This window comes from Daldinia childiae (assembly GCF_008694065.1).
Source record: "Daldinia childiae strain JS-1345 chromosome Unknown Scaffold15, whole genome shotgun sequence".
NCBI lineage: Eukaryota > Fungi > Ascomycota > Sordariomycetes > Xylariales > Hypoxylaceae > Daldinia > Daldinia childiae.
In genome coordinates this window covers 402,017-425,299 of record NW_022984656.1, presented here as the reverse complement: position 1 = coordinate 425,299, position 23,283 = coordinate 402,017, and the positions used below count along the sequence as shown (strand labels likewise).

The window sequence follows — 23,283 nt, the reverse complement described above, 5'->3', positions numbered from 1 at the left end:
CTTGTCGAGGGTGCCTTGACTAATAGGGTAGTTGTAATTGTTATGACATTATTAGACAGTGAGAACAGGCTACAGTATATTACAGTATATTAGAAAATATTGACTATCATCTCAGCTAAAGGTCCTATTTTTCACCCAGCTTCTTATAAGCACTAGGATCCCAAAACGTTGAGGACGGGTACTGGGGAAGCGTCTCAAACTTGCATTTGAGGTGGCCTCTGGACAGAATCACGGCTTCCTTCTTGGCCTGCTCTGCGTCACATTGCAAACCCGCCTTGTTCCCTTCCCAGGTAATACTTTGGATCGTTGCACTCCCGCCATCATCGTTGCTTAGTTTTGGAACAATGTGAAGTATGTAGCACTCCTCCTGTAACCAGCTTCGAATGATGTGGAGAGATATGTTGCCGTTTTCATCCGGTTCCTCGATCAACATGTCCCATTTGTCGTCCATACTTCGAGATTTGAACCCGACTTTGAGCTTTTCCACGTCTGCATCGCTGATCGGTAGACCCCAAGGTGCTGTAAGGGGTTCCTTCATGGGCTTTTTCGAGCCGCGCTCGTACGTGGTTGAAAGCCACTTCCTCATCTCCTCCTCCTCATCCACATCGGATTCACTGTCCGTCGTCGGAAACTCTGTTGTAGGCTCCTCCTTTTCCGTATTGCTGTGCGATGCCATCCTGTAATTTGCGTTGCAGAATATTGACTGTGATAAATATTAAAGATCAAATGATTGTTATTTGAAATTCGTACGTGCCTATTGTTAGAGGGTTGCAGGAGTTTGTGGTGAATGGGTTGATTGAAAAGGAGAAAGAAATCGAGGTCTAGATTCGGGGCAGCGAAAGTTGAATAAATAATAAATAGAGGCTATGCAGCGGAGTTATAGCAATAATAAACACGCAGCTCTACTTACATGGCTGATATTAAGAATACCACACTTATATGTAAATGCATACCTAACATATAAATGCATAAAACCCACAGGATTCTTAATGCTGCGGTATCACAGCATCCTACAAAACATGACGTCACCGGATTACGTTAGGTACCTAACTTACTGAGCACTGATCTTTATTTAAGTCGATTATCACGTGTCAGTTGTCAAGGTAAAATGTAAGCTTATTTTCTTAGCCGCCGAGAGGATTCAGAAGCCTCCACAAGTCTACCGATACAGACGAAGGATAATCAATAAGGAAGGCTAATGACGTCCATTTTACTTGAAGGATGGTGCCTAGAAATGCGGCGCTGTTGACGATCAATTCGGTAAAGAGAATCCAATAAAAAGTAATTGCAGAATTACATAAGGTTATGTACCTATGCAGGCAGTCTGTAACTGTCTATGCTTAATACTTAAATCTCGAATACGCGATATATTTCGCCTTATATAATACACCTACTCAAGCACAAACATCAAGCCCCGTAATAGTCCTATATGATTGTAAGTCAATATAATACATACCTAGGCGGTTACTTATAGCTCAACCTATAATTATAAATTCCCCATAATTAGACGGTTTTCTCTAGTATATTTGTCGAAGTTGATAGCTATCGACGAAGAATAGATCGTGTCCTCATTAGAGGCGGAAGCTGGTTCCGGAGATTGTGGCGTGGACGTAGCAGCTCAATTTCAATTCTCAGACAGTAGTCTAGGCGAGAAAATGGTCGAGGACTGCGGTCGGTTAATTGAATATGAGACTTCTGAACGGGTTAGCCGATACTAAGCTGAATCTTGCGAAAAGGAAGCACTTTTACTAAGTTACCAAGAAAATTCCGTAAAACTTCATGTAGAATAAATTATCAAACTTATGACATGTGAATAAGCTCATAGCAACATTAAAGAAATAAATACAACATATAGTGTTAAAGCAGCATACTTAACCACATATAATCTTGTCAACAATAGTCTAAGTCACTAGTAGTGGCTTAGTTGTAATTAGAATATGAATTTAGTGGCATTGCCATGCAATAGACTCACTAATAAGCGCGATCGAGATATAGTCGGGTCCACAAAACAGAATACGACTTATACAGCGACCGCTTTGGGTAAATTGCAAAGGGAACTGACCAATTACAAGCCAGTATCCCCTAAGGCCTTTTTGCGCATGACAACACCTGATCTGTGTCAAGAAGATGGTTTGGCTGCTAAGAGCTGAGGAGATATAAAAAAATCATGTCTCTAGTTGATTTTGGGGTTTGGTATTGAAAGCACAAAGGGTACCTAGGTAGTTGGAAACATAGACTGTGTAACAATTACCCCTTTTCACTGGCTATTCAATCGCATAGTACCTAAAACCACCAATACATCGAAGATCTATGGTTAAAACCTCATTGAGCATTTAAGAAGTCATTCTTATTTATAGACTAACGATCGAACCACCATAAAGCCCAAATACAAAAACAATGAATTTCCACCCCAACCCCCCGCAGACGTCCCGCCACAAGTCTCGGACTACTTCACCGAGACCGAAGGCGTCATTACAACCACCATGTTCGACGTGCCGGGGTACCGCGTAGTCAAAGTCCTCGGCGCCGTCTACGGCCTAACAGTCCGATAGCGGAACTGGGCTGCGAGCATGGGCATAGTGATCAAGAGCATAGCGGGCGGCGAGCTGCGCTGGCTCACCAGTATGGTATCTATCCTACCTCTTCTATCTACCGTATCTTAGCCCTACCTAGGTTGATAAATACTTATTATTTAAGCTGTACTCGGCGAGAAATGATGCAATTAGTCGAGTCGTGGCCGAGACGAAGGCTCGCGGTGGCAACGCTATTATCTGCCTCCGCTTCGAATCGGGCGATATGGGTGGGTTTGCCCAGTACTGTGCTTATGGTACCGCGGCTATTGTCGAAAAGATTGATCCTAGTACACAGGTTCCTCTACAACTCGTTAATTAAATTCAACATGCTTCAAATTTCACGGGTCAACCCGGGAGGCTATGTTGGAATGTGAGTCGTCAATGGGTTTTGAAGGGGAGTTGAAACTACGATAGTACTGGAAGCCCAAGTGTTGTTTATGACATTTAGATACCACAGATATGATTATAAGAGTTTTCAAGTTGTCGGTATCTCAGACATTATAGGCAGGGACTAGTTCGTATTAACATGTCAACTGATAATAGGGGTAAAGTCATGGTATACCTTACCATAAGTTACACTGATCGACCAATCCAGGTATTGGCCAAGTAGACAACATCGCTGAACTACTAGCTTGGGACCTAACACTATATGGCTTCATATTGTCTTTATTTGTTGATATTCTATGCAAAAGCATACAAGTCCGAATAGATGTACACCGGGACGCCGCTATACAATGCAGTCTATAATAAATCCAACCCGGATAAACTTGATAGCGGCAGCGTCTGCCCACCGCTGGCTTTGATCCCCGATTTCTTAACTATTTCTATATCTCTCTTCGCTTTACTAGTTATAGGCTTCGCATCCGTGACCTTCAACCATTCGCCATTGAATGCGTTGATGAGCCAGTTGTTTAGTTCTGCTACTTGTTAGCATGCGATGCCCCTAACAGACAGTAGCATAAATGGTGGGGAGAAGTGACTTACTATCGTAAACGATGCGATTCGCATTATGAAAGTAAATACCATGGTTGCTGTCTGGGAACATATGTAGATCGTAGTTCTCGACACCAGCTAGGTCGAGCTTGTCTAACAGCGTGAGCGTGTTCTGCATGTGCACGTTATCATCTGCGACACCATGCATAATAAGGAAGCGTACGTTCTGCGCTAAGGCTGTAACGTTGCTGACTGCAGTACCATCGTAGCCATTTCCGTTCTGTTGCGGCGTGAGCATATACCGCTCCGTGTAGATGCTATCATAGAAGCGCCAGTCTGTTACCGGCGCTACCGCCATGCCGTATTTAAATGTGGCGCCCGCGTCCTGCTCCAGCGTCTTGAGTGTCTGAAACCCGCCGTATGACCATCCCCAAATCGCAACCCGCGACTCATCAATATATGGCTTTTCAGCCCAGAATCTTAGCTGCTGCGATCTGATCTTGAGCCTCTATTTGTCCGGGTGCTCTCGTACAATCACGCGTGCCTTTCGCCCTATAAATCCTGTCCCGCGCCCATCAACCGTAACAACCACGTAGCCCAAGTTGGAAGCAACGTACGACTGGAAGTCGACAGCGAAACGCTTGTCAACCGACTGTGAGCCCGGACCAGAGTACTGCTGGAAGAGCACGGGATATCGCTTTTTCGGATCGAAGTGCGCTGGACGGCGCTCGAGGTAGTTAAGCTCGACATCATCTATGGTAATAGTACCGTAGTCTAGTAATGGCAGCTCGTGCTTCTTTGCCTTATCCGCTAAGTCCTTATTCTCTTCAATGATGTTCGTATACCTCTGGGTTGCCCGGAGTGCTCATGACCTTTTGCGTTGGGACGTTTGGCCCTTTGTATGTGACGAGGGCGTATCCAGCTTTGGCGGAAAACGAAACATCATAATAACCTTCCTTGCTGACATCGATCATCTCTTTTAAGTGAGATCCGTCAAGCTTAACACTATAAATATGTCGTTGGATGGAGGACTCCTTTGTAGCAACGAAGTATGCAAGATTATTCTTCAGATCGACTGCAGAAGGTGCCGCCACGACTTCCCAATTCCCTGACGTTAACATCACAGGCTCTTCGGAATCTAGAGGGCTGAAGTATGCCATGTGGTCCCTATCGTCCTTGATAATAGTATCGATGTAGCCATCATCAGGTCTACCGTTCGAAGGGTCGGCCGGGATATATGTTGTATCATGTGAGATTTCAAACCAGCCACCATCTAGCTTGCCCACATCGACTGTCCTAACCGTCTTACCCGTCCTAGAAGTGACGTCGATTAGAATAACCCGCATGATATCGCTGACACGATTCGTCTCCTTCACGAGGACCTTGTTTCCAGCCCACGTGATATCAGTAATTAACAAGTCATCCGCGGCAAACCCTCCCTCAATCTCGACCGAGAAAACATCGCCCCGGGCCATATCATAAAACAGAAGGTCTACAAATGGGTTGGGCGAGCCGGCCTTGGGGTATTTCAGTTGTTGCACTTCTGGGTAACTTTCTTCTCCAGCAGGAGGCGCCTCGCCGCTTGGCCTATCAATAAAAAACTGGATTGGATATTCAGGCACTAGGGTTTCGTTCGTTCTTAAGAAAGCCACAAAGTCTCCTTTCTCAGACCACCACGTTGCACTATTATCGCCGAATACCTCTTCTTCGTACACCCAATCTGGAATGCCGTAAAAATACTCTGGTCCACCATCTTTCGTGATCTGCACACGTTCTTGCCTTCTAACCGTCGTACATACAGGTTGTTCGCACTTGTATATATAACAGCATCACTCTTCGGACTCCACTGGGCAAGCTGGACTCGGAGATTGGGGTCTTGAGGGTTCAGTGGCTCAGCAGTTTGAGACTCGACATCGAATATCCAATAGATACCAGTGAAAGAATATCTCCAAATGCTTTTCGTCTGAGTAGCGATGAGTACTTTCTTTAGGTCCGGGCTCGGCCAAACTTGGTCTGGTGATAGCTGTTGATCGCCGGCCTTAAACCAAGATTGTTGCATGAGCGTCTGCGCAGATTTGATCTCCCCCCGCCTGCAGCATGGTCTTCATTCTTGCTTCGAACATCTTCAACAACAAGAAAATCCTTTCCAGTCGCACCTTTTTCCAAAAGCAATCCGTCTTCTCCGTTCGCACCCGCGATCCAGCTTATTCCATGACTCTGAGGTCGCCAGTATCCGTCTAATATCTGATCTAACGTGACCTTTTTCCCGGATCCGCGAGCTGCCGTAGCGGTCGGGTCGTGCTCCTTCTGAGAAGAGTGTTGATATGATTTGGTCGATAGATATGTAAATAAACCAACTAGCCAAGCAGCAAGAAATACCCCCCCCATAACGAGGACGAATCTCTTTAGAGATTTTCTACCCCGACAGTCCTCCTTTCCGGAAGGGGGAGTAAGAAGCCACCAGCTTCATCCTCGGAGTCATTGTGTATGGATCTTCGTCATCTAAATCGGAAAATATTCTCTTTGAGCTTCCTCGTTCGCTAAGTCGTTCGAATACTAGACTCGTCGTAGATACAGAAGAAAGGGAGTCGCGTGATGGTCTCGGGGACGCTGTAGGAAAGTTAGTAAGTATTACCGTCTAATCCGTACAGATGGCTCAATTCGCATACCCATTGTCGCGTTTTTTCTCCTTAGATAAATAGAGAGGCCATGTGTCGTCAGTCCAAAAAAACTCAGTCGACCTACGCGACACTCCATGCGATTTTGAAATTGAAAATTTTTTTATATACAAGCTTTAATCCCACTTAATGACAGAAAGCTGAGAGATCAGACGCGTTGCTCTTAGCGAAAGTCTCAAGTTTCGAACTAATGATTGATGTTCCTGAGATGTGGCGTCACTTCCTAATCCCACATCGGATTGACGTGTACTTTGTAAAGGTATCGGTGCACAGCCACTTTACGCCGTAATAACTACGAAACCCCTTTTTAGCGATATATGCTTCATATCATATCTATCATAGCCGTTTATTAAAATCGGAATAGGGGTATTTTGGATGCCAGCAATGGGAGTGACAGATTATACCATGAGTCCTTGACTTATCCTTTTTTCCCTAAATTATTGTAATAGACCATAACTTAGGTACATTAACTTAGTACATAAGGATGTCAACAGTACAATGACGATTGAGATTAAGACTAGAATCATTTACTGGTTTATGCGCACTGAATTCATTATGTCTACCTCCCCTACAAGAAAAATATGTCATCAACACTTAGGTTTTTTTGTTTGGTTCTTTTTTTACCCATTGTCCTTCGCCTCCTTTCACAACCTCTCCATAATGATTATAGCATCGTTTTTACAACCCAATGGTACCAGTTTTGTTTCAGGTCCTAAATTAAGTTGCTTTCCGATAACATAGGGCTCGGCAGCTCTCTTCATCTCCTACTTCTCGAGCATAGGCCATTAACTCGTTGATCTTTTCCGCTGGCAAGCTTGCATGGGCAATCATCTGGAAGTATTTGAAATGATTTTCCGAATCGTGTGGCTGCTGGTGTTCGTAAGTGGATATCATGTCCCTCGCGGTAGAATATGCCTGGTCGTAGCTTTTCAAAGTGGCACCATGATTAGTGAGTATCAAGCACTCTGTATAGTACCTCGGTTCGAAGAACATAAACAGGAGTTCATCCAGATAGTTATTATCCAACATTGCCGGGGTAGCTGCGGTCAACAGTTGCTCAAGTAGGTGGGCACTGAAGGGTGGTTATTATACTGATTAAGTACCCAATCTTCATGGATTATCCATTCCAGTAACGTCCTTCCATCAAACAAAGGTGTGTCCATCCTAGCACCACCACGTAGGAGTGCCAATACTTTGTCCTCCTGCTGATAATCGTCATAGCTCGTATAGTCCACGAAAAGATCTAGTGGAGTACGTCCGGATGAGTTTTGGCCATCTACCCGAACACCTAATGATAAGAGATGAGGTATCATTTTCCAATGTCCATGTACCACAGCCTGTCCTAAGAGAGTATGTTCTTCTGCGTAGTTCTTTTCTAGGTCTGCACCAGCTTCTATTAGCCTAGAAAGCATAGCGCACGCTGCAGGGAAATTGCGTCCCGAGCCCATAATGCAAGCATGAATGGGATTCCGTATTTCAGGGTTCGTGGATCTCGGGTTAATCATCGCACCTGCATCAAGTAGTGCTTTCGCGTAGTCATATTGGCCATTCTTGAGAGCAACCATCAATGGAACTTTATTGTTGGAAGCCTCGGCGTTGACACTGGCCCCAAGCTCAATTAGCTTTTTGAATGTACTCAACTGAGTATTCTGCCTGCATCGCTCAATCATGAAGACTAAGGCCGATGGACACCGATGGAGACTCTCATCAATGGGTTGTAGGTGTTCGCGAACTAGAAATTCCATCACACGCGTCTATATCCTTGTCAACCGCTATATTGAAGAGCTGTAATAGGATAACCGGTGAGCTAATTGATGACGATGATGAAGATTGGGGGGGTGAAAGGTGAATCTAGGAATAGCCCCAAGTTCAAGTAACAACAAAGCAGCATCTTCCCGTTTATGGAGGAGTGCGGTGAACAACGGGGAGCGAGACGCATCGGCGAAAGTACCAGATACGAGTTCGGTGTCGACCGACGAGCCATGATTTAATAACCATTTTATAACTTCAATCTGTCCCTTCTCGCAAGCCTGGTGTAGTGGTTTATCGCAATCGTAGTGTATGTCCAGTCCGAAGGAAAAGGCAGCTTCAAGAGTACCAAGTGTGCCATTTTTAACAGCAAATTCAATTGCAACTGGGGATCCGAAGGTCTTGTACAGTATTCCATTGATGGCAAGATAGAGTTGCCGGTTGGTGAGAGTAAGGGACGCGAGATCACTTCTTCTTAGAATGCCGCAAGTCGCAATCATTTGAGAAAGCTCATAGGGTAAATTATTCAGTTTGGCCATAGCGACGAGTCTTATAACGTTCTAAACAATGGTATATTTCTAGATTAAGATGCGATAATTCTGCTTGTTTGTTGAAGTCAAAGGTTGAAGTGAGAGACAAACGAAATCATTTGTACAAGGCGGATACCTGCATAGTTATGTAGTTTTAAGTAGATTACCCTTACCCTCATATCATGTTGTGTTGCTACTAATTTTAACAAGATCTAAGATATTTTATACTTGTGAAGCTTTCAAACGTCCAAGATTTCACCAAAACAGGTACTTAACGCATAATAAAAAACTATCACAGAGGGATTAGATGATGCTGCATCATTATACAACACAATATAAATATACATGTAAGTATGCAGAAGCGAATTGAATTTTGGATATATTACATTATCTGATTTGCACGAAAGAGCCCATTTTCAACTCCAGTATATATGCATAGCAGGAATCCAACTATAGAAGTATGGCGACGCCAAGAGCACCGGCGGCAGCCATAGCACCCGCAACCATACCGGTGGGCCGGGCAGCAAGACCCGGAGATGCGGTTGTAGAAGCACCGCATGTATCTCCAAGGAAAGCGCTGATAGAAGCCACGGCCTCGCTGACTTGGGCATCGCTGCCGCCGCACTTAGTAGCAGCGGCTTGGAGGTCGCTGCTGTGCTTGCTGAGCCAGCTGCTAGCTGCCTGATCGTACGAGCTGTATTGAGAAGACAGAGATTGCGGTACCTGGGTAGCCTCGCACAAGATAGTCGGGTTGCTGGTGTCGGCCGTGGCTGCGAACGACTCCATGTACGACAGCAGCTCGGGTGGGACGTCAGGGACGTCGGAGCCCAGGGGCTCTAGGGCAGAAGCACACTCGGGGCTTTGTGTGATTGTAGGTAGTTCGGGCTCTTCCGAAGATACCTGTCGCACCTCGACAACAACATGTTCCTGGCGTAGGTTGTGTAAGTTCCTCAGCTGCAATGGGCTATATGTCGCAACGGCGGTAGAAGCGAGACCGAGAATAGCGAGAGTGACTTGGGAGACCATTTTGAATGATTTATACGTCAATACGTTGTTGATTAACGAAAGTTTGGTTGTTAAGGTTGAAGATTCGTTTTTAAGGAGTTCCGCAAGTTGGAAGATGGAATGAGATTTGAATCTTACAGCTTACTGACCACAAGTTTATATATATAGGACTACATATCAAAAATGATGGATCCCATAGGGCAGAGCCAAGGGTTCGACACGTTCCCAAGCCTCAAAACCCGATATGTCATTACTCTTAGCTGTGCCGCTGATTATGGGGAGATTCATCTTGGCTGTCTTGGCAGATTTGATCCTTTGAAAGACCGGTTTAGGTTTAGTACGGGGTATTTGGTCATCTTAAATCGCCCCTGTCAATTTTATTATAGAAAAAAGAACCAATCAGCTCGATTCTTGAGATAATGTAACACGGTAATATCGCTGGTCTCGCGCAATGACAGGCATGATTAAAGAAGGTCTTGCGAGCCAGGTTCCAGATCGAGATGCACTGCCTTTTCTCGGCTTTTAAGGCTGCCAGGCTGCGCTACAAGGTTTACATACCTAATGTATGGGACTTTATTTAGATCGTGGCTTTGCTGTTCAGCTGAGGATCTGAGTAATATTTTCGACGTCAGGATCTTCATTGGCCAAGAGTATCATACGGTGCGCCAATCGATTTTAACCGCGTTTACTAGACGACAACCATTATGTTAGACAATTACATACATACTTCATCTATATAATACATTTTCGTAAACACTTAAAATTTAGAAGTGTCTTACTTAGGTAACTTTGTATAAGCCTCGGTGGGCCAAGAAGGATTACATAGTAGATGTTGTGGGCCGACTAGAATGCTATGATCGCTAGGACTTACGCCTGTTTAAGAATAGGATATCAACTAACGCATCCTTAGGGTTTGAAAATACCTTAGGTATATAAGACAACACTAGGGTTTATGCTATAATTTGCCCCTTTTCCTTATATATGGGGTATAACATACTTCTTTAAGAAGAAACTGTCACTGAACATTTAAATTATAATGGTGCTTAACGTATTAATATTGAGCTAGTTAGTTAAATCTAATATTCTAACATGTTGGAAGCAAGTAGATAAAGAGTATGTTTCCTAAAATGAAAGCTCCAATATACAATGGGTCGTACCTAATATTCTACAATAAATATGGTGCTCTCCCAAAACAAAGATAAAGGTCAATGAAAGAGAAAAGGAGAAAACAAAAGATAATTACCGTACAGTAATTATTCAGCCGCCTTCTCTCCGGCTCCACGTACTCGAGACCCCATTCCTCTTTATTCGCCGCGATCCTTTCTCAGCCGCTTCCGCCTCCGCATAGAGTCCCAAATCATCAAGCAAGTCAATGCAATCATACACACCATCCTCGTCGGTCGAGATATCGCAGTTCTCAAGAACGCGAGTGAACTCGTAGTAAGGCGATCGAATGGCGAACTTGATCAGGCCTACGCAAATCTTCGCCCAGACCACTACCCAGGAGCTGAGGCTGCCCTCGGCTCCCCGGAACTCGATCGTGCGCCCCGAGTTGCGATGCATGAATGAATCGCACGCGTAGTGCCGGAAATTCACCATGGCCCCTCCTCGGGGATACATGAGATGCGCGATTTCGCAGCTGCTCACGCTCTGGTAGATTTGCTGGACCCCTGCGAATACGCCTGGGTCTGGTGCCCGATGGGAATTTGGACCGTCTACCTCGAGGCCGGAGCAACCCCAGTCTCTTGTCTTCTCGTTGATGTCTTCGAGTTGTTCATCAGTATAGCGCGTTCTTGCGATTCTTGGAATGTTTCGTGTGCGGACGGGCTTGCTGGGTTTGATAGGCCGGATGAACGGATCGCTAGACGCTTTGATTACCTGATCCTCCTCTTCTTTCCCTCCTGCATTCTTCGCTTTAGCTTTTATTCTTTTCTTTTTTGGGGCTGCTTCCCCAGCCTTAGGTTCCATCTTTGGTTGGAAAGGTTGAAACCCAGCTTTATTCCTATTTTCATCGAAAGCATCCACATACTTATTCGATCGATTCTCCTCTCTCCAGGATATAGGCTCCTCTCCGTGTCGGACTTCTGTGGCAAGATACCGGACGCAATCTCTTCCAGATCCAGTTTCATGCGTCGGGCCAGGACTCATTGCTTGACCATCTAACCGATTCGACAAATTACTTCTGTCCCGCAATGTTCGACAGTTCCAATTAACTACCCGCCAGGGGTGGTTGAGGGTGGTGAGCAAGTGCTCCGTAGCAAATACTAGTGAAGCAATACGTCGCAAAGAGTCGAGGGGAAAGTATTCGGCACCGTTTCCAACATGAACATGGAGTCCACAGGAATGGTTGACGCGACACCTATACGACGAGATTAGAAGCTGTCGAGCGTAATTAAGAACTTCGAAAGCAGCAGGGATATCAGGCTCGACGGGAGTCTGAACCTCGACGCCCACCCATCCAAACTTTTTGACCCAGTCAAAGGTCTTGGCTTCGACGGGTTCATTAACGGTAACGTCTTCCGTAACTCCCCAATGATTATAATTACCGAGTATTCCCTTGATAAAATCAGTCTTATATGTATAAGTCTTAATATTGGCTGGAAGGTTGTGTTTCTCGAAGAGAGCTTTGATCATTTTATAAATCACGGCTGGAATGTCTCCATCCTTTGGTTCCTCCTTTATCCTAAAGATCGGAGGTAGACCTTTGATATGTTCGAGGACATCGTCAACGCCCTCGGGCAACCAGGGAACTACAAATTCCATTTCAACGCCGAAGGTAAGGCGTGGCGGCCGTGCCTCCGCGGGGGGAACAACATTTGCTGACATTAGTGTCTCAATTTCTTCAATAATTCGAAAGGTGCAGTTCGGTCTTTATGTTTTGTGAAGTGTAGGTATTTCTATGAATTGTAAGAATTAACTATTCTATCGTGGCATCCATCAAATCAGATTTCAGCGGCCACCTCTTTACCATATAGCAACAAGAACAGGGTGGAACAAGGTTGTCGTTTGGGGATGTGTGTTGTGTTCCAGTTCAACACGACTGATCAGCAAACATGCAAGTTGTTTGAAAACAACTATGATGTAGTTTCACTAGATCGATGTACTATCACTATCATCAATACTGCTCAGTTACTAGATCGATAGTATCCGTATGCTCAAATGAGCCCTTCTATGTGGAGCTTTTGGAAATGACGGAGTTTTAATATTCTAGTTACCTAACTACAGAAGATATATAAACAATTATGAAGCACCGCTTTGTAGGTGGTAGAATAATATAACTATACGCTTAAACGCCTACAGCAGTAGACACGCCTACATTTTGAATCTCTTTTACAAGAGTCTCTGCGGCGTTTTGAGGTCCTTGTTTCGCTGAATCCCGATGCTCAATATTCCACTCTAGAACTTGCTGACAAATTCCCTCTATCGTGTTATGAATAGGTCGGTATCCGATGCCACCCTCGTCGATGCTTCGTCCCGCACCCTCGTTTGATGCTAACAAATGCGAACAGGGCGTAAAAATAGCCGGCTGTAACTTTGCCAGTTCGCCCTTGGGCCGTGGTACTATCCATTCGAGTACCGGTGTCCGGCTTGCTAGGTCAAACCACTCAACGATATGTGCGAGAAATAACATAACTCCAGGTTGCAAGTACATGACCTTAATAGGTGCCGTGTTTCTTGTGGCTGTGACTTTTAATAACCTATAGACATCCTCGTACATAGGCGGCGGTCCAGGGTCCGTAACGGTAAACGCGCGGCCAGCACATTTAGGTATATTTTCTCATCTCTCAAGAGCGCTGCTTCGAAAAGCAAGTGCGCCAATGATACGTTTCCAGTGTGTACGAAGTTTTGAATGATATTCCTCGTCCAACTCGGGAACGTACCAGCCCTCAAACAAAGCCCAATGATCTGGTCGCCGTGACTGCTACCGTAGATACCGTTCCCAGGGCGCACGATCCCCGTGCGGAAACCGGAGTTATTAGCCTCGGAGATAAGGCGTTCGGCGGTCGCCTTTGCGTGCGCATAATTGCTAAAGAATTGCGCGTGCGGTCGCAACGGTCGGTCAAAATCAGAGTCGTCGAGTAGTTGCCAATAGTTCTCAGGCCAGCGCTGAAAAGGATTATTCCAATACCTAACGGGCGTATAAGCAACTGAGGCGGAGGATGTAGACACGAAGACGGTAGCGCCGGCTTGCTTCGACGCGTCTAAGACATTTTGTACACCGTCGATATTGACGCGCTTTATGCGCTCATAAGTTTTAAGGGAGCGCTCCGACGCTTGGATTATGGCAGCCGTGTGGAAGACAGTAAGTGGAAGATGGGCAACGCTCTTGGGCCATGGCTTATTAAATGCCGCAGACGTTGCCGGTGGCGATGTGATATCAGCTTGCGCAAAGTCAACTAGAGCGGCAGAGCCCGTTGTCATATCAGATCGGACCGGCTTTTGGAAATCGATGATTCGGATGCTCTCCGGAGACTGGCCACGGGCAAGTAAGTGTAGGACGATTTGACCACCGACTCCGCCGCAGCCGCCTGTTACAATGTAACGACGGTTCAGCTGCGGCGGGAGTTGTTTAGCCCAGTCGATCGGGTTGGCCTCAATGCGTCGGTAGGTATCTTTGATCTCTTGCTCTGTCCAGCGGTGTGGGGAGATAGCTAATACTTCTGGTGGTGTCTGTTTCAAGGTGCTGTTGAGTTTCCATATCCAAGCGATGCCAATCACAAGAAACGTCGCGATCGCGGCATACAGCGTTTGCTTTCCCGTGGCATCCATTTCGCCGTTCTTCTCACGATCCTGCCTACATTGACCGAGTAAATAAGAATACTACCCCGTGGAAAGCTAGGATATTTTAAATATTATTTATTCATGATCCCTTGGTGGTCTTGGCGCTGCCTATGGCCCTTTACGGAGTATACGAATACGAATTCTTTAATCCACCCGAAGAGATTTAGGGTGATAAAGTAGGAAAATAGTATTGTTATTACGCGAAGAGCTATGAACATGACTAGCTAAGACTACTAGTATACATACCTAAGTACCTATATATAATATATTTGCCTATCTATCTTGGGATAATCTAAGGGTAGGTCGCTTAACAAGCAAATCCAGGTACTGTGTAATACAACCCCTTACAAGGTGGGGGATTCTAAAGAAGATAATTCGTTCCCAATATAACCAACTACAACGATAGGAAAGATCAAGGGCGTACGGCATAAAACTATTGCAAATAAGGGCAATGCGCTACGAATCATAAAGAGAATCGGATATATAAAAGACGCCATCTTGAGGGGAACCAGCAATGAGGCGAGGAACACCAATAAATGATCCGCACCTAAGCGAAGAGTGGACGACCCGATTTATAAACGAATCTCGGACCAGATGCGGAGACACTTATCCACGACGGCCTTCCGGTTTCGTTAAGAGAAGCAATCAACCATCGAAATTACAACAAAAGAAATATAAATATAAATATTACAGCAATGGCAGAAACACAACCAATCACCATCGAAAATGCCCGCAGCACGCTTAAAGTAATTTTCTCCGAGGCGACGACACCCGAGGAGCGAGTCCGGTCCGCCAAACTCGCTTCTACGGCCTTCGGGAAGTCACTCACCCCGGAAGGCTACTTAGGGCGAGACGAATATCTCGCAAGTCAGCCTCTCGCACGAGGCACCGGATGGCGGTGGTGGTGTCTCACATTGGCCGATAATCCCGAACAAGTATTGGCCATGTGCAAGACGATGCATAGGGATCTACTAATCCGAGACAGTTCCGCTACGCGCCAGGAACAGGGCTACTGCATCTGTAGCGTCGTTACCGATTCGACTTACCGTGGACGCGGTCTCGCCTCTGTCTTATTGAAAAAGGTGGCCGAATGGTTAGATGGGCCAGGAAATGCAACGGCTAGTATACTATACTCGGATGTGGGAGATGTAGGTCATGTTAACCACTACATCACAATTCAGCATGCTGATAAGAGTGACTTAGTTCTACGTTAGCAAAGGTTGGGATATTCTAGATTCTTTCGAATCTATCCTGACAGTTCCCCCATCTGTTCTGCATAAAGGACAAGCCCAGTTCCCAGAGACGCGCCCATTAACTACAGATGATATTCCCCGCCTTTGTGAGCGGGATGTAGAATGTCTGAAAGATGACTTCCAGAAATATGATCTCCCGAAAGACAGTGTGCTTGTGACCATCTTACCTACCACGAACATGATCACCTGGCTACAGGCCCGAATAGCATACATGAACAACCAGTCGAACGGCAAGACCCCAGAAGTAAAAGGCAGTATCTGTGAGAGCGCAGACTCGTGGATATACTGGTACTCTGATCTTCTTCACCGAAAAATGACAATCCAGCGCGTCAAACTGCCCCGTGACCAAGACCAAGCAACCTCGACACGGGCAATCGCCCGACTCCTCCTCGACGCTATTGAAGAGGCTGCTAAATGGGAGCTGCTAGAAGTAGATCTTTGGAACCCTAGCCCGGAGCTTCACAATGCGACGAAGCTCCTCAACTCGGAATTAGGAATTAAGGTGACGAACCAAAAACGTGAAAGCGAGCACATACCGTGTTTGAGATGGCGAGGCGGTGAAAAGCGGTCAATTATTTTCTCGCCTAATGAGTTCTATCCATGGAGTTAGGTTGAACGTGGTATTTCAGGGGCTCACATACAGTTAGTCATAAGGAGTATCCGAGTCGTGGAAAATGGTAAAGATTAAGTTAACATTCATATAGAATTAACCTAGGAGGATGCCCTTACGAAGTACACAGGAATTAGCTACAGTTATCATATAAGATTAAATGTCTCCAAATTTACGTGAAAACCAACCTAATTGTACCTACCTGTTCCTCTTAGTAATAGGTAGCACCTAAGTAAGACATGATCACGATTGCAGAGAAAGTAGTTTAACGATATGTAAATAAAACCATGTGTTTTTTATTAAATTAACTAAGCATACACCCATGTAACTAAAGAAAGAAGTGACGAGATGCGTATGCTAAACAACTCCAGTAACAATTAAACAATTTCGTAAATGAATGAGGATACCTGTAGGTAGGTACATATAAAAAGAAACGAGTGTAATGTCCACCTGTCCACCCGCCTGGCCAGATCGGGAGGATAGGCTTTCTGTATTATAAAATTCGTAGCTGGGCGTTTCTGCCCGACCTAATGAAATAACGTGCTAAAATGAATGGCTATCTTATCTCTTACCCCCTGCGCAGGACGAGGAAGAGATGAGAAAATAATGTCGTTTGACGAAGTGATGGCAACTTGCGGGGTTTCGTATGTCCCGCTCGTTGTTATAAATAAAATTTCTTAAATACGCGCTTACACGGTATGACCGTGATAAGACGTTGGTTAATATATGGTGCCGGGTAGCCTCGTATTAGTTAGAGAGGCTATGGCATCGTTGTCGATGTACAGAGTCTTGTACGTGGGTGATTCTTAACTCCCGATATTAAAGTGGTAAATGAAGGATAGGGGTGTGGATATAAACTTGGGGGATTGGTAGAGGGGGCTTAGGTTAATGAGTACTTACGGCCAGAGAGATGTTCCAAATTATACCTCTATCAGTCGCAAATGGTCCCTGCCCACTGCCTTTTAGAATTATTAGGTAACAGTATGATTCAAGACCTTAAGGATACTCATCTTCCATAATTTCCTTGGTGGTGACCAAGGAATTTTTTCAGTACCGGATATATTCCTCATCATCCGGGCTTTCGCCATTTCTCTCCATCTCTAACTGCGCGACTCTAGATTCAAGCTTTCTTCTTGCCACTCTGTGGTACTCGGCTAACCTTTTAGCATTGTCACGGTCCGCTATGACATTTTTCAACATCCGAGGGAATGATTTGAAATCAGTAACATCAACCTTTTGATCCTTGGCCAATATCTTTGCTAGGGGGAAGAGGTCAATGAGCTTTTGACGGTCTGCAATGATAGACTTCAAAGACATCTCCAACGCAGGCAAGTCATTTACATCTATTCCTTCTGCCTCTGCCACCAACCAAGCCAGAGGTAATAGAAAACGTTGGGTTTCGTTCAAGAAGCGTGTTTCTTTGGTCTGCTGTTTCCAAAGAACCTTGTAGACGTCGTCGGGTTTCAGCATGTCCTTAGAACTCATTCGTCTCTTCGTTTCACTTTCTTCGTCACTCGGACTGGAGACTGTGATCTCTGGGATGGAACTGTCAGTGGGGTATTGCCTATCTGTGCTTTCAAAAACGGCCTCTTCAAAACCAGCATCGTCGAAGTCAGAATCTTCAAAGCCTGCGTCATCCCAAAACTGGTCGTCATCGTCGCTTTCATCATCACCTTCATTACTCCAAACTTCAGGGTCGGGGAATTCATAAAGACTTCTAGAGGGATCGCTATTTAAGAATATTCGCCCTTTACGTCGTTCGGCTCTGACATCTGCTGACAGACTGGGCTTGACGTCACGCCTTGGTTCAGGCTCGGGGAGCGTTGAGCTTGAGGAAATACGAGATGACCGTCTAGACTGAACAACTCGTGGAGCCTCTTCTTCACTGTCTCCAGCCGAAGACCTTAACAATATTTGTCTAGGGGGGTGCGTCTTCTCCGAATCATCGAGCCAAGCGCCGACTGGGTAGGAGCCTAATGCATCATGAGATTTACCGAGATTTTTCTTTTGAATACTTGGATTCTTTAAAGGCGGCTTTGATGATTCCAGCTCAGGTAATATCCGAGATGCACCTATTGGCAGCAGCTTTTGCTCATTAATCGAACGCCTAGGGCGTAACGGAGCTTGTGGTAATGATATAGCATGGGGATCACTTATACGGAGCCTCTCAGTACTTGCAGCATTCTTGGGCTTGTGCTTTCCTAGCCAACGGCTGAAAGCTTTCGTCACTTTAACGTCCTTGTCCTCAACATGAGACCCACGTGGTAGCATTCGATCCATCTGTTGGTAGTGCGTCGACTGAGACGATCTGATACTCCTACGATCACCGCGCGAGTCGTACGCCTGCGTAGACTCATTCGAAGATGATAGATCAGTGTGCGATCCATAAAGACTGTTTGATCTATCGTGATGCTGATGCTGATACTGGGAGTATCTGGACGCCATGGTTGATGTTAGATTTAGTTGCCGAGGTATAAGATTTTGAATATAGAGTTTGATGCGAAATAATAATACTGTAAGTGTAGATATCGATCTGTTTTGAATAGTTTTTCTTTGAACGGTTCAGGGGTTGGCGGAAAGAATCAGCATAGAAGAGATAATGAAACTCCTTTATGAGTTATATATTATAAAGAACAGTTGTATTATACTTCAACAATGTTCTTGTTCTGTGTTATGAGTTTGAAAAGTTCAGCAGGCCTTCGCAACAAAGGAATAAGAGCAAATCATTATGTATTCCTCCAGCTACAATGTATTGTTTAATGCATTAACGTCTCGTTCTAATTCTACCCTTAGAGCTCTGCCTTTGAGTTGACACAATATCATTTCTCTATCCTTCACAAATAATCCTTATTGTGAGCCTTGGCAGATAAAGTAGCTTAGAGATTTGTGAAATTATTTCGAATTCCATGGAGAATATTTTCCTGCTGTCCACCTGCCTGTGTTCGATGGAATGTTGAAGAGATTGGCGTTTGTCTCTGAGCTACTGCTACTGGTAGGTCAGCGCGACTTCATCTTAGAAAATGACTATTGTAATAAGAGAACTAACCTCGTGGTCTTGCTAATGATGCGGAAAATCCGGTAGAGTTACTTCCATCGTGACCGACTTTCAGACCAGAGCTCAGTCCAACAGCAGGGAATCTTGCATTAGTTTGAAGATTCGTTGATGACATATCAGCTTGTGATGATCGTATGTTCATATTGGTTTGATGTATTTGAGGAGTTCCTGAAACAAGACCGGGAATAGTCGACAGACCAACACCAGTCGTTTCGCCAAGACGCTGGCGATGGGTCGAAGGTGTAATAGGGACATTTGCTAGATAATGTTAGCTATCGCGCTCATTTTGCTTGAATCTTCTCTTGCTTTATTACATTTAATCCCCGTAGTTCTTGACCAGGGATTGTTATGGTCCTGTCGTATCGCCTGATGGTGGTATCCAGCTGGCATTCTTTGCTGCTCGTGGAGCGCTGGGCGATGGTGCGCATAAGGCGTTCCATGATCTTGATAATCGGTAGAATTTTGTCCAACACTCTCAAATTGGGCTCTATCTAATGATTGCCCATTGAGTGCAGAATCAACTGCATCTTCGGCAGCATCTTGCATCTGACCCAACATAGCTCTCTGTTTGAGTTTATCATACAACTCTTGGATCTGAAGGAGCTTTCGGTTCTTCTCTTTGTACGCGTGGGCTAGTTCGTCATTCTTTCTACGTAGATTCTCATGCTCTATACCCATGCCTATAAAAGGTCAGTAATATTGAATGCAATTGGAATATAGGGGCAACTCTCCTGAAAGCTTTCCTTCCAGGCGGGAGATTTCCAAGTTTGCGCCATTGATAACTTTGTCAAGCTGGACGCTGAGGTTTGAGTATTTTTCAGTAAGTGCAGAGCCGAGTTTCTCATGGTAGAAGCTATAGATTCAGATTAGAGATTACCTAGGTATTAATGTAATATTAGAATGATAGGAGGCGGGTATAACACTAACACTTCCTGGGTGGCTTGATAAGCCCAGAAGCTAAGGGCTCGACTTGCGCACTCGATAATAACGTAGGGACTAAGGCCGCTAAGAACACTCGTTTTATAATCTTCGCTGGGATTGAGATTTGAAATGACGGCATCATCAGGATTAGTTAAAGGGGTATTGCAAGCAGGACATGAGTTCCGATTTTCATGTCTCTGAGCTGTCAAACCAAGGCGGGCAGCGCAGTCGGTACAGAAAATATGACTGCATGTAGTCACTAATGCTCGATCACCAAGTTCTTTTCGACATTTTAGATTATTGCAACGCAACATATGCTCCATCGTGTAGGAATTATTTTCTATGATTTGTTTGAGGACCATAATTCATTGCTAAAGTCGCTTTATAGATAGGGGAGAAGTGTTGAATTGGAAAGGAAGAATATGCAACGGGTAAAATCTTGAGATGCGACCGAAACGCATTATAAACTTGCCTACTCTTTCCTTGTATATATGTGCGTATAACCTGTGCGCTTTCCTTTTGTATACCTCTAAAGAAGAAGCTACGCCCATATGATTGAGGTACGCATATGTACCTCCTTAGGTTAGGAGGTAGGTACCTAGGTGATGAGTAATATACTGGGCGAGTTATATATGTCCATAAACTCATTAGGTACCTAACCTTAGGTACTTAACCTTGGGTTAGGTACTGTATCCATGAAGCCCTGTAGCACAACGAGTTGTGCTAATTGGAAAGCTTGCCGGCGAGGCTTTCCAATTAAATACGTTGAAAACCAAAGCCGATGGCTTCGGTTTTTTAAGAGAGGTACGTACCTGATTTTAGACTAAACTATATTTGTACACTTCGGGTAAACTTCAGCCAATAGGGTAAATGCAAAGTCGTAAGGTTTTACTAGCTTGAAAATCCGATCCCTCTACAACTCTATATACTAAATTTAACTTAGGAAAGCAAGCTTTCCAATAAAAACTAAATCTAATCCATTTCTCCAATCAACGGTGCTAGATTTACACGGTCGATGCTCTTGTTCTCTTCCCCTGACTCGTACACCCTTCCGCCTCGCGTCCATACTTCTTCGTTAAGGCTTCTGATGAGGCTTGCGATACTTGCTGCTGCGTCTCACTAGACATGTCCGCGAATCCATATTGCTATGCGCTACAACTGCAATATCCGATGTTAGTGATCACGCCTCTCTTATAACTCTATAATTCATCCAGCAAAATAAATAAAATTTAATTAGGGCGCCTCGAGTAGCATATAGGAGTCAAACTTGTGACTTACTATCGATACGGAAATGTTCAAGTCCACCCCAAAAGTCCTTCTCGATATTGTGCTTTGCCTGCTCCAATTCTCCAAATAGAGAAAGGGCTCGGGAGGACCAGAAGATTACGAGAAGACAAGGCGTCTTGTCGTCTTTGTCCTCGTCATACGTCACTTCCTTTACGAGATTTGAGTGTGTACCGAAGCCACGCTTGACATGCTGTTCAGCTTTGAGCCTCTGCGGCGTGTAAAAGATATTCTTCAGCGCGAAAGGCATTGCGGCGGGGGATGCTATTTTGGGCTTGGCGTGGTACCATAGAGTGAGGGTGGTGCAGTTAATATGACAACGGACATATACAGGTTCAGAAATTAAGTACTTTACCGCCCCCAAAATATATACTTCGCGAAAGGAAACAGACCTTGGATACTGTAAATAAGTAACAAACTTCTTTAAACTGACGAGGGGCATATCTCGTGACGCATGCTAAATGAGAATCACGAAGTGCCCCATTCATCTCTTGTCGGAGAGAATAGTAAGACAGATCATGCAGCTGTTCATGAGTTTGTATGTAAAACTGGACCTGAATCATAGGTAGGTATGTCAGGCACCATTATGACAAAGTGAAATTGACCCAACCCAACCTAAGTAAATCACTGACAGCTGGATAAAGTCTTGCCAGAATTCACTTATCCACGCACTTGGCAAATGCGATTCAAAGCATAATCGATGGAACTAAAAGAAATTGAGGAGATTAACTGACAATGATATATAGTATAGTATAGTCAAGAGTGGATGAAAAGGAGACAGGTAAAGATATCACATCCGTTCATATAAATACCTCATTTCAACCAAACACATATCAAGGCTTAATTGTAGTAATCATCACGTAGGTCTAACCAAATCATACCTAAATAGATTGCTTCTCATGAGACGGGGGTGATGTATGATTATACAAGAAACATGTGAGAATACAGCATTTTTGAGCGGAAATTTTCGTGTTTTGAGGATTTTGGTGGTTTAGGAATCTGATAAAGGGGAAACACAAAACTTATAAATTGAGAGCGCCTTACTAAGGACTTAATATTAATACTGAGTACTAAGTTGGGTACCTTCTACGTGTAGTCTACTGTGGTTCTTGCTAAAGCATCGTGACGAACAGCAAAGAAAACAATCCACGAATGAGAAAAGAGCACCGTTCGAATAGCGTCGCCAACCATCTCTTCTCTCTCCAATCCACTAATTGGAAGATATGCCTTTTAATTTGACTCTTCTTCCGACTGGCCCGAAGTTTCTGGTGGTGTGCCTTGATACAAAATATCACGCTCCACAAAGACTCCCCTTAGGTCTTTTCTCGCACGCGCTGTCGCATCAATGCGGAAGTAACCAAGATGCCGGTGCCTCCTGATTTGCGTTTTTAGATGTGACAATTCCATATCAGCAGATAGGGCAAACTCGTGTTTGAAGATCATGAGAAGACAAGGTGTACCGTCCTCTTCATCCTCATCGTATATAACCTCCATAACTGGATTGTAATATATAATGCAGAAGGCGTCTTTAGCCATTGCCTTGAGACTATGCCTATATTGTTTGTAAAGGGCGTTTTTGACTCTATGGCGCCTAGGGCCCATCAATTCCCTGACGATGAGGTTGGTGGTCATTTTTGGGGCGATATAGAGTTTTTTTTTTTTTTTTTGGATTTGTGAAGAGCTGCGATGGAGCTAATTTGATGAAGGTAAATGGATTTAGTGTATAATATGATAGTTTTCGCGGAGCTTAGATAATAAATTTGCCACCAGAATAGCGGTTATAAATGCGCATAAGATATAATAGTAACATTTCTAGGAGGCAGTTTAATGATATCGTGTTAGGATTTTAGATGAAACATTTAGAACAAAGAATAGGTTTAGTATAAATAGACTTAGAACCTTATAGATAG

The 23,283-nt window shown here is 44.5% G+C and overlaps 7 protein-coding genes across 7 annotated transcripts; 2 read left to right on the top strand and 5 right to left on the bottom strand.

The window, feature by feature from the left end:
• Positions 1 to 124: 124 nt before the first annotated feature.
• Positions 125 to 676, bottom strand: GL218_09042 (uncharacterized protein; the record flags this gene model as incomplete). Its single annotated transcript, XM_033585866.1, has 1 exon — positions 125 to 676. One exon carries the CDS (start codon positions 674 to 676, stop codon positions 125 to 127), a length of 552 nt encoding a protein of 183 aa, XP_033440136.1.
• A 343-nt stretch (positions 677 to 1,019) lies between these two features.
• On the top strand, positions 1,020 to 2,892 carry GL218_09041 (uncharacterized protein; the record flags this gene model as incomplete). The annotated part of the gene is made up of 3 exons (XM_033585865.1): positions 1,020 to 1,042; positions 2,425 to 2,622; positions 2,712 to 2,892. 3 exons carry the CDS (start codon positions 1,020 to 1,022, stop codon positions 2,890 to 2,892), a joined length of 402 nt encoding a protein of 133 aa, XP_033440137.1.
• A 422-nt stretch (positions 2,893 to 3,314) lies between these two features.
• GL218_09040 (putative dipeptidyl-aminopeptidase B) lies at positions 3,315 to 5,259 on the bottom strand (the record flags this gene model as incomplete). The annotated part of the gene is made up of 5 exons (XM_033585864.1): positions 3,315 to 3,490; positions 3,558 to 4,014; positions 4,087 to 4,308; positions 4,352 to 5,093; positions 5,207 to 5,259. 5 exons carry the CDS (start codon positions 5,257 to 5,259, stop codon positions 3,315 to 3,317), a joined length of 1,650 nt encoding a protein of 549 aa, XP_033440138.1.
• A 3,654-nt stretch (positions 5,260 to 8,913) lies between these two features.
• On the bottom strand, positions 8,914 to 9,489 carry GL218_09039 (uncharacterized protein; the record flags this gene model as incomplete). The annotated part of the gene is made up of 1 exon (XM_033585863.1): positions 8,914 to 9,489. One exon carries the CDS (start codon positions 9,487 to 9,489, stop codon positions 8,914 to 8,916), a length of 576 nt encoding a protein of 191 aa, XP_033440067.1.
• Positions 9,490 to 10,725: 1,236 nt separating this feature from the next.
• GL218_09038 (3 beta-hydroxysteroid dehydrogenase type 7) lies at positions 10,726 to 14,238 on the bottom strand (the record flags this gene model as incomplete). The annotated part of the gene is made up of 2 exons (XM_033585862.1): positions 10,726 to 12,287; positions 13,350 to 14,238. 2 exons carry the CDS (start codon positions 14,236 to 14,238, stop codon positions 10,726 to 10,728), a joined length of 2,451 nt encoding a protein of 816 aa, XP_033440066.1.
• Positions 14,239 to 14,945: 707 nt separating this feature from the next.
• GL218_09037 (Lysine acetyltransferase) lies at positions 14,946 to 16,113 on the top strand (the record flags this gene model as incomplete). The annotated part of the gene is made up of 2 exons (XM_033585861.1): positions 14,946 to 15,398; positions 15,454 to 16,113. 2 exons carry the CDS (start codon positions 14,946 to 14,948, stop codon positions 16,111 to 16,113), a joined length of 1,113 nt encoding a protein of 370 aa, XP_033440069.1.
• A 1,047-nt stretch (positions 16,114 to 17,160) lies between these two features.
• On the bottom strand, positions 17,161 to 21,623 carry GL218_09036 (uncharacterized protein; the record flags this gene model as incomplete). The annotated part of the gene is made up of 2 exons (XM_033585860.1): positions 17,161 to 18,086; positions 21,368 to 21,623. The coding sequence occupies 2 exons, from the start codon at positions 21,621 to 21,623 to the stop codon at positions 17,161 to 17,163; spliced, it is 1,182 nt and encodes a 393-aa protein (XP_033440068.1).
• Positions 21,624 to 23,283: the final 1,660 nt, after the last annotated feature.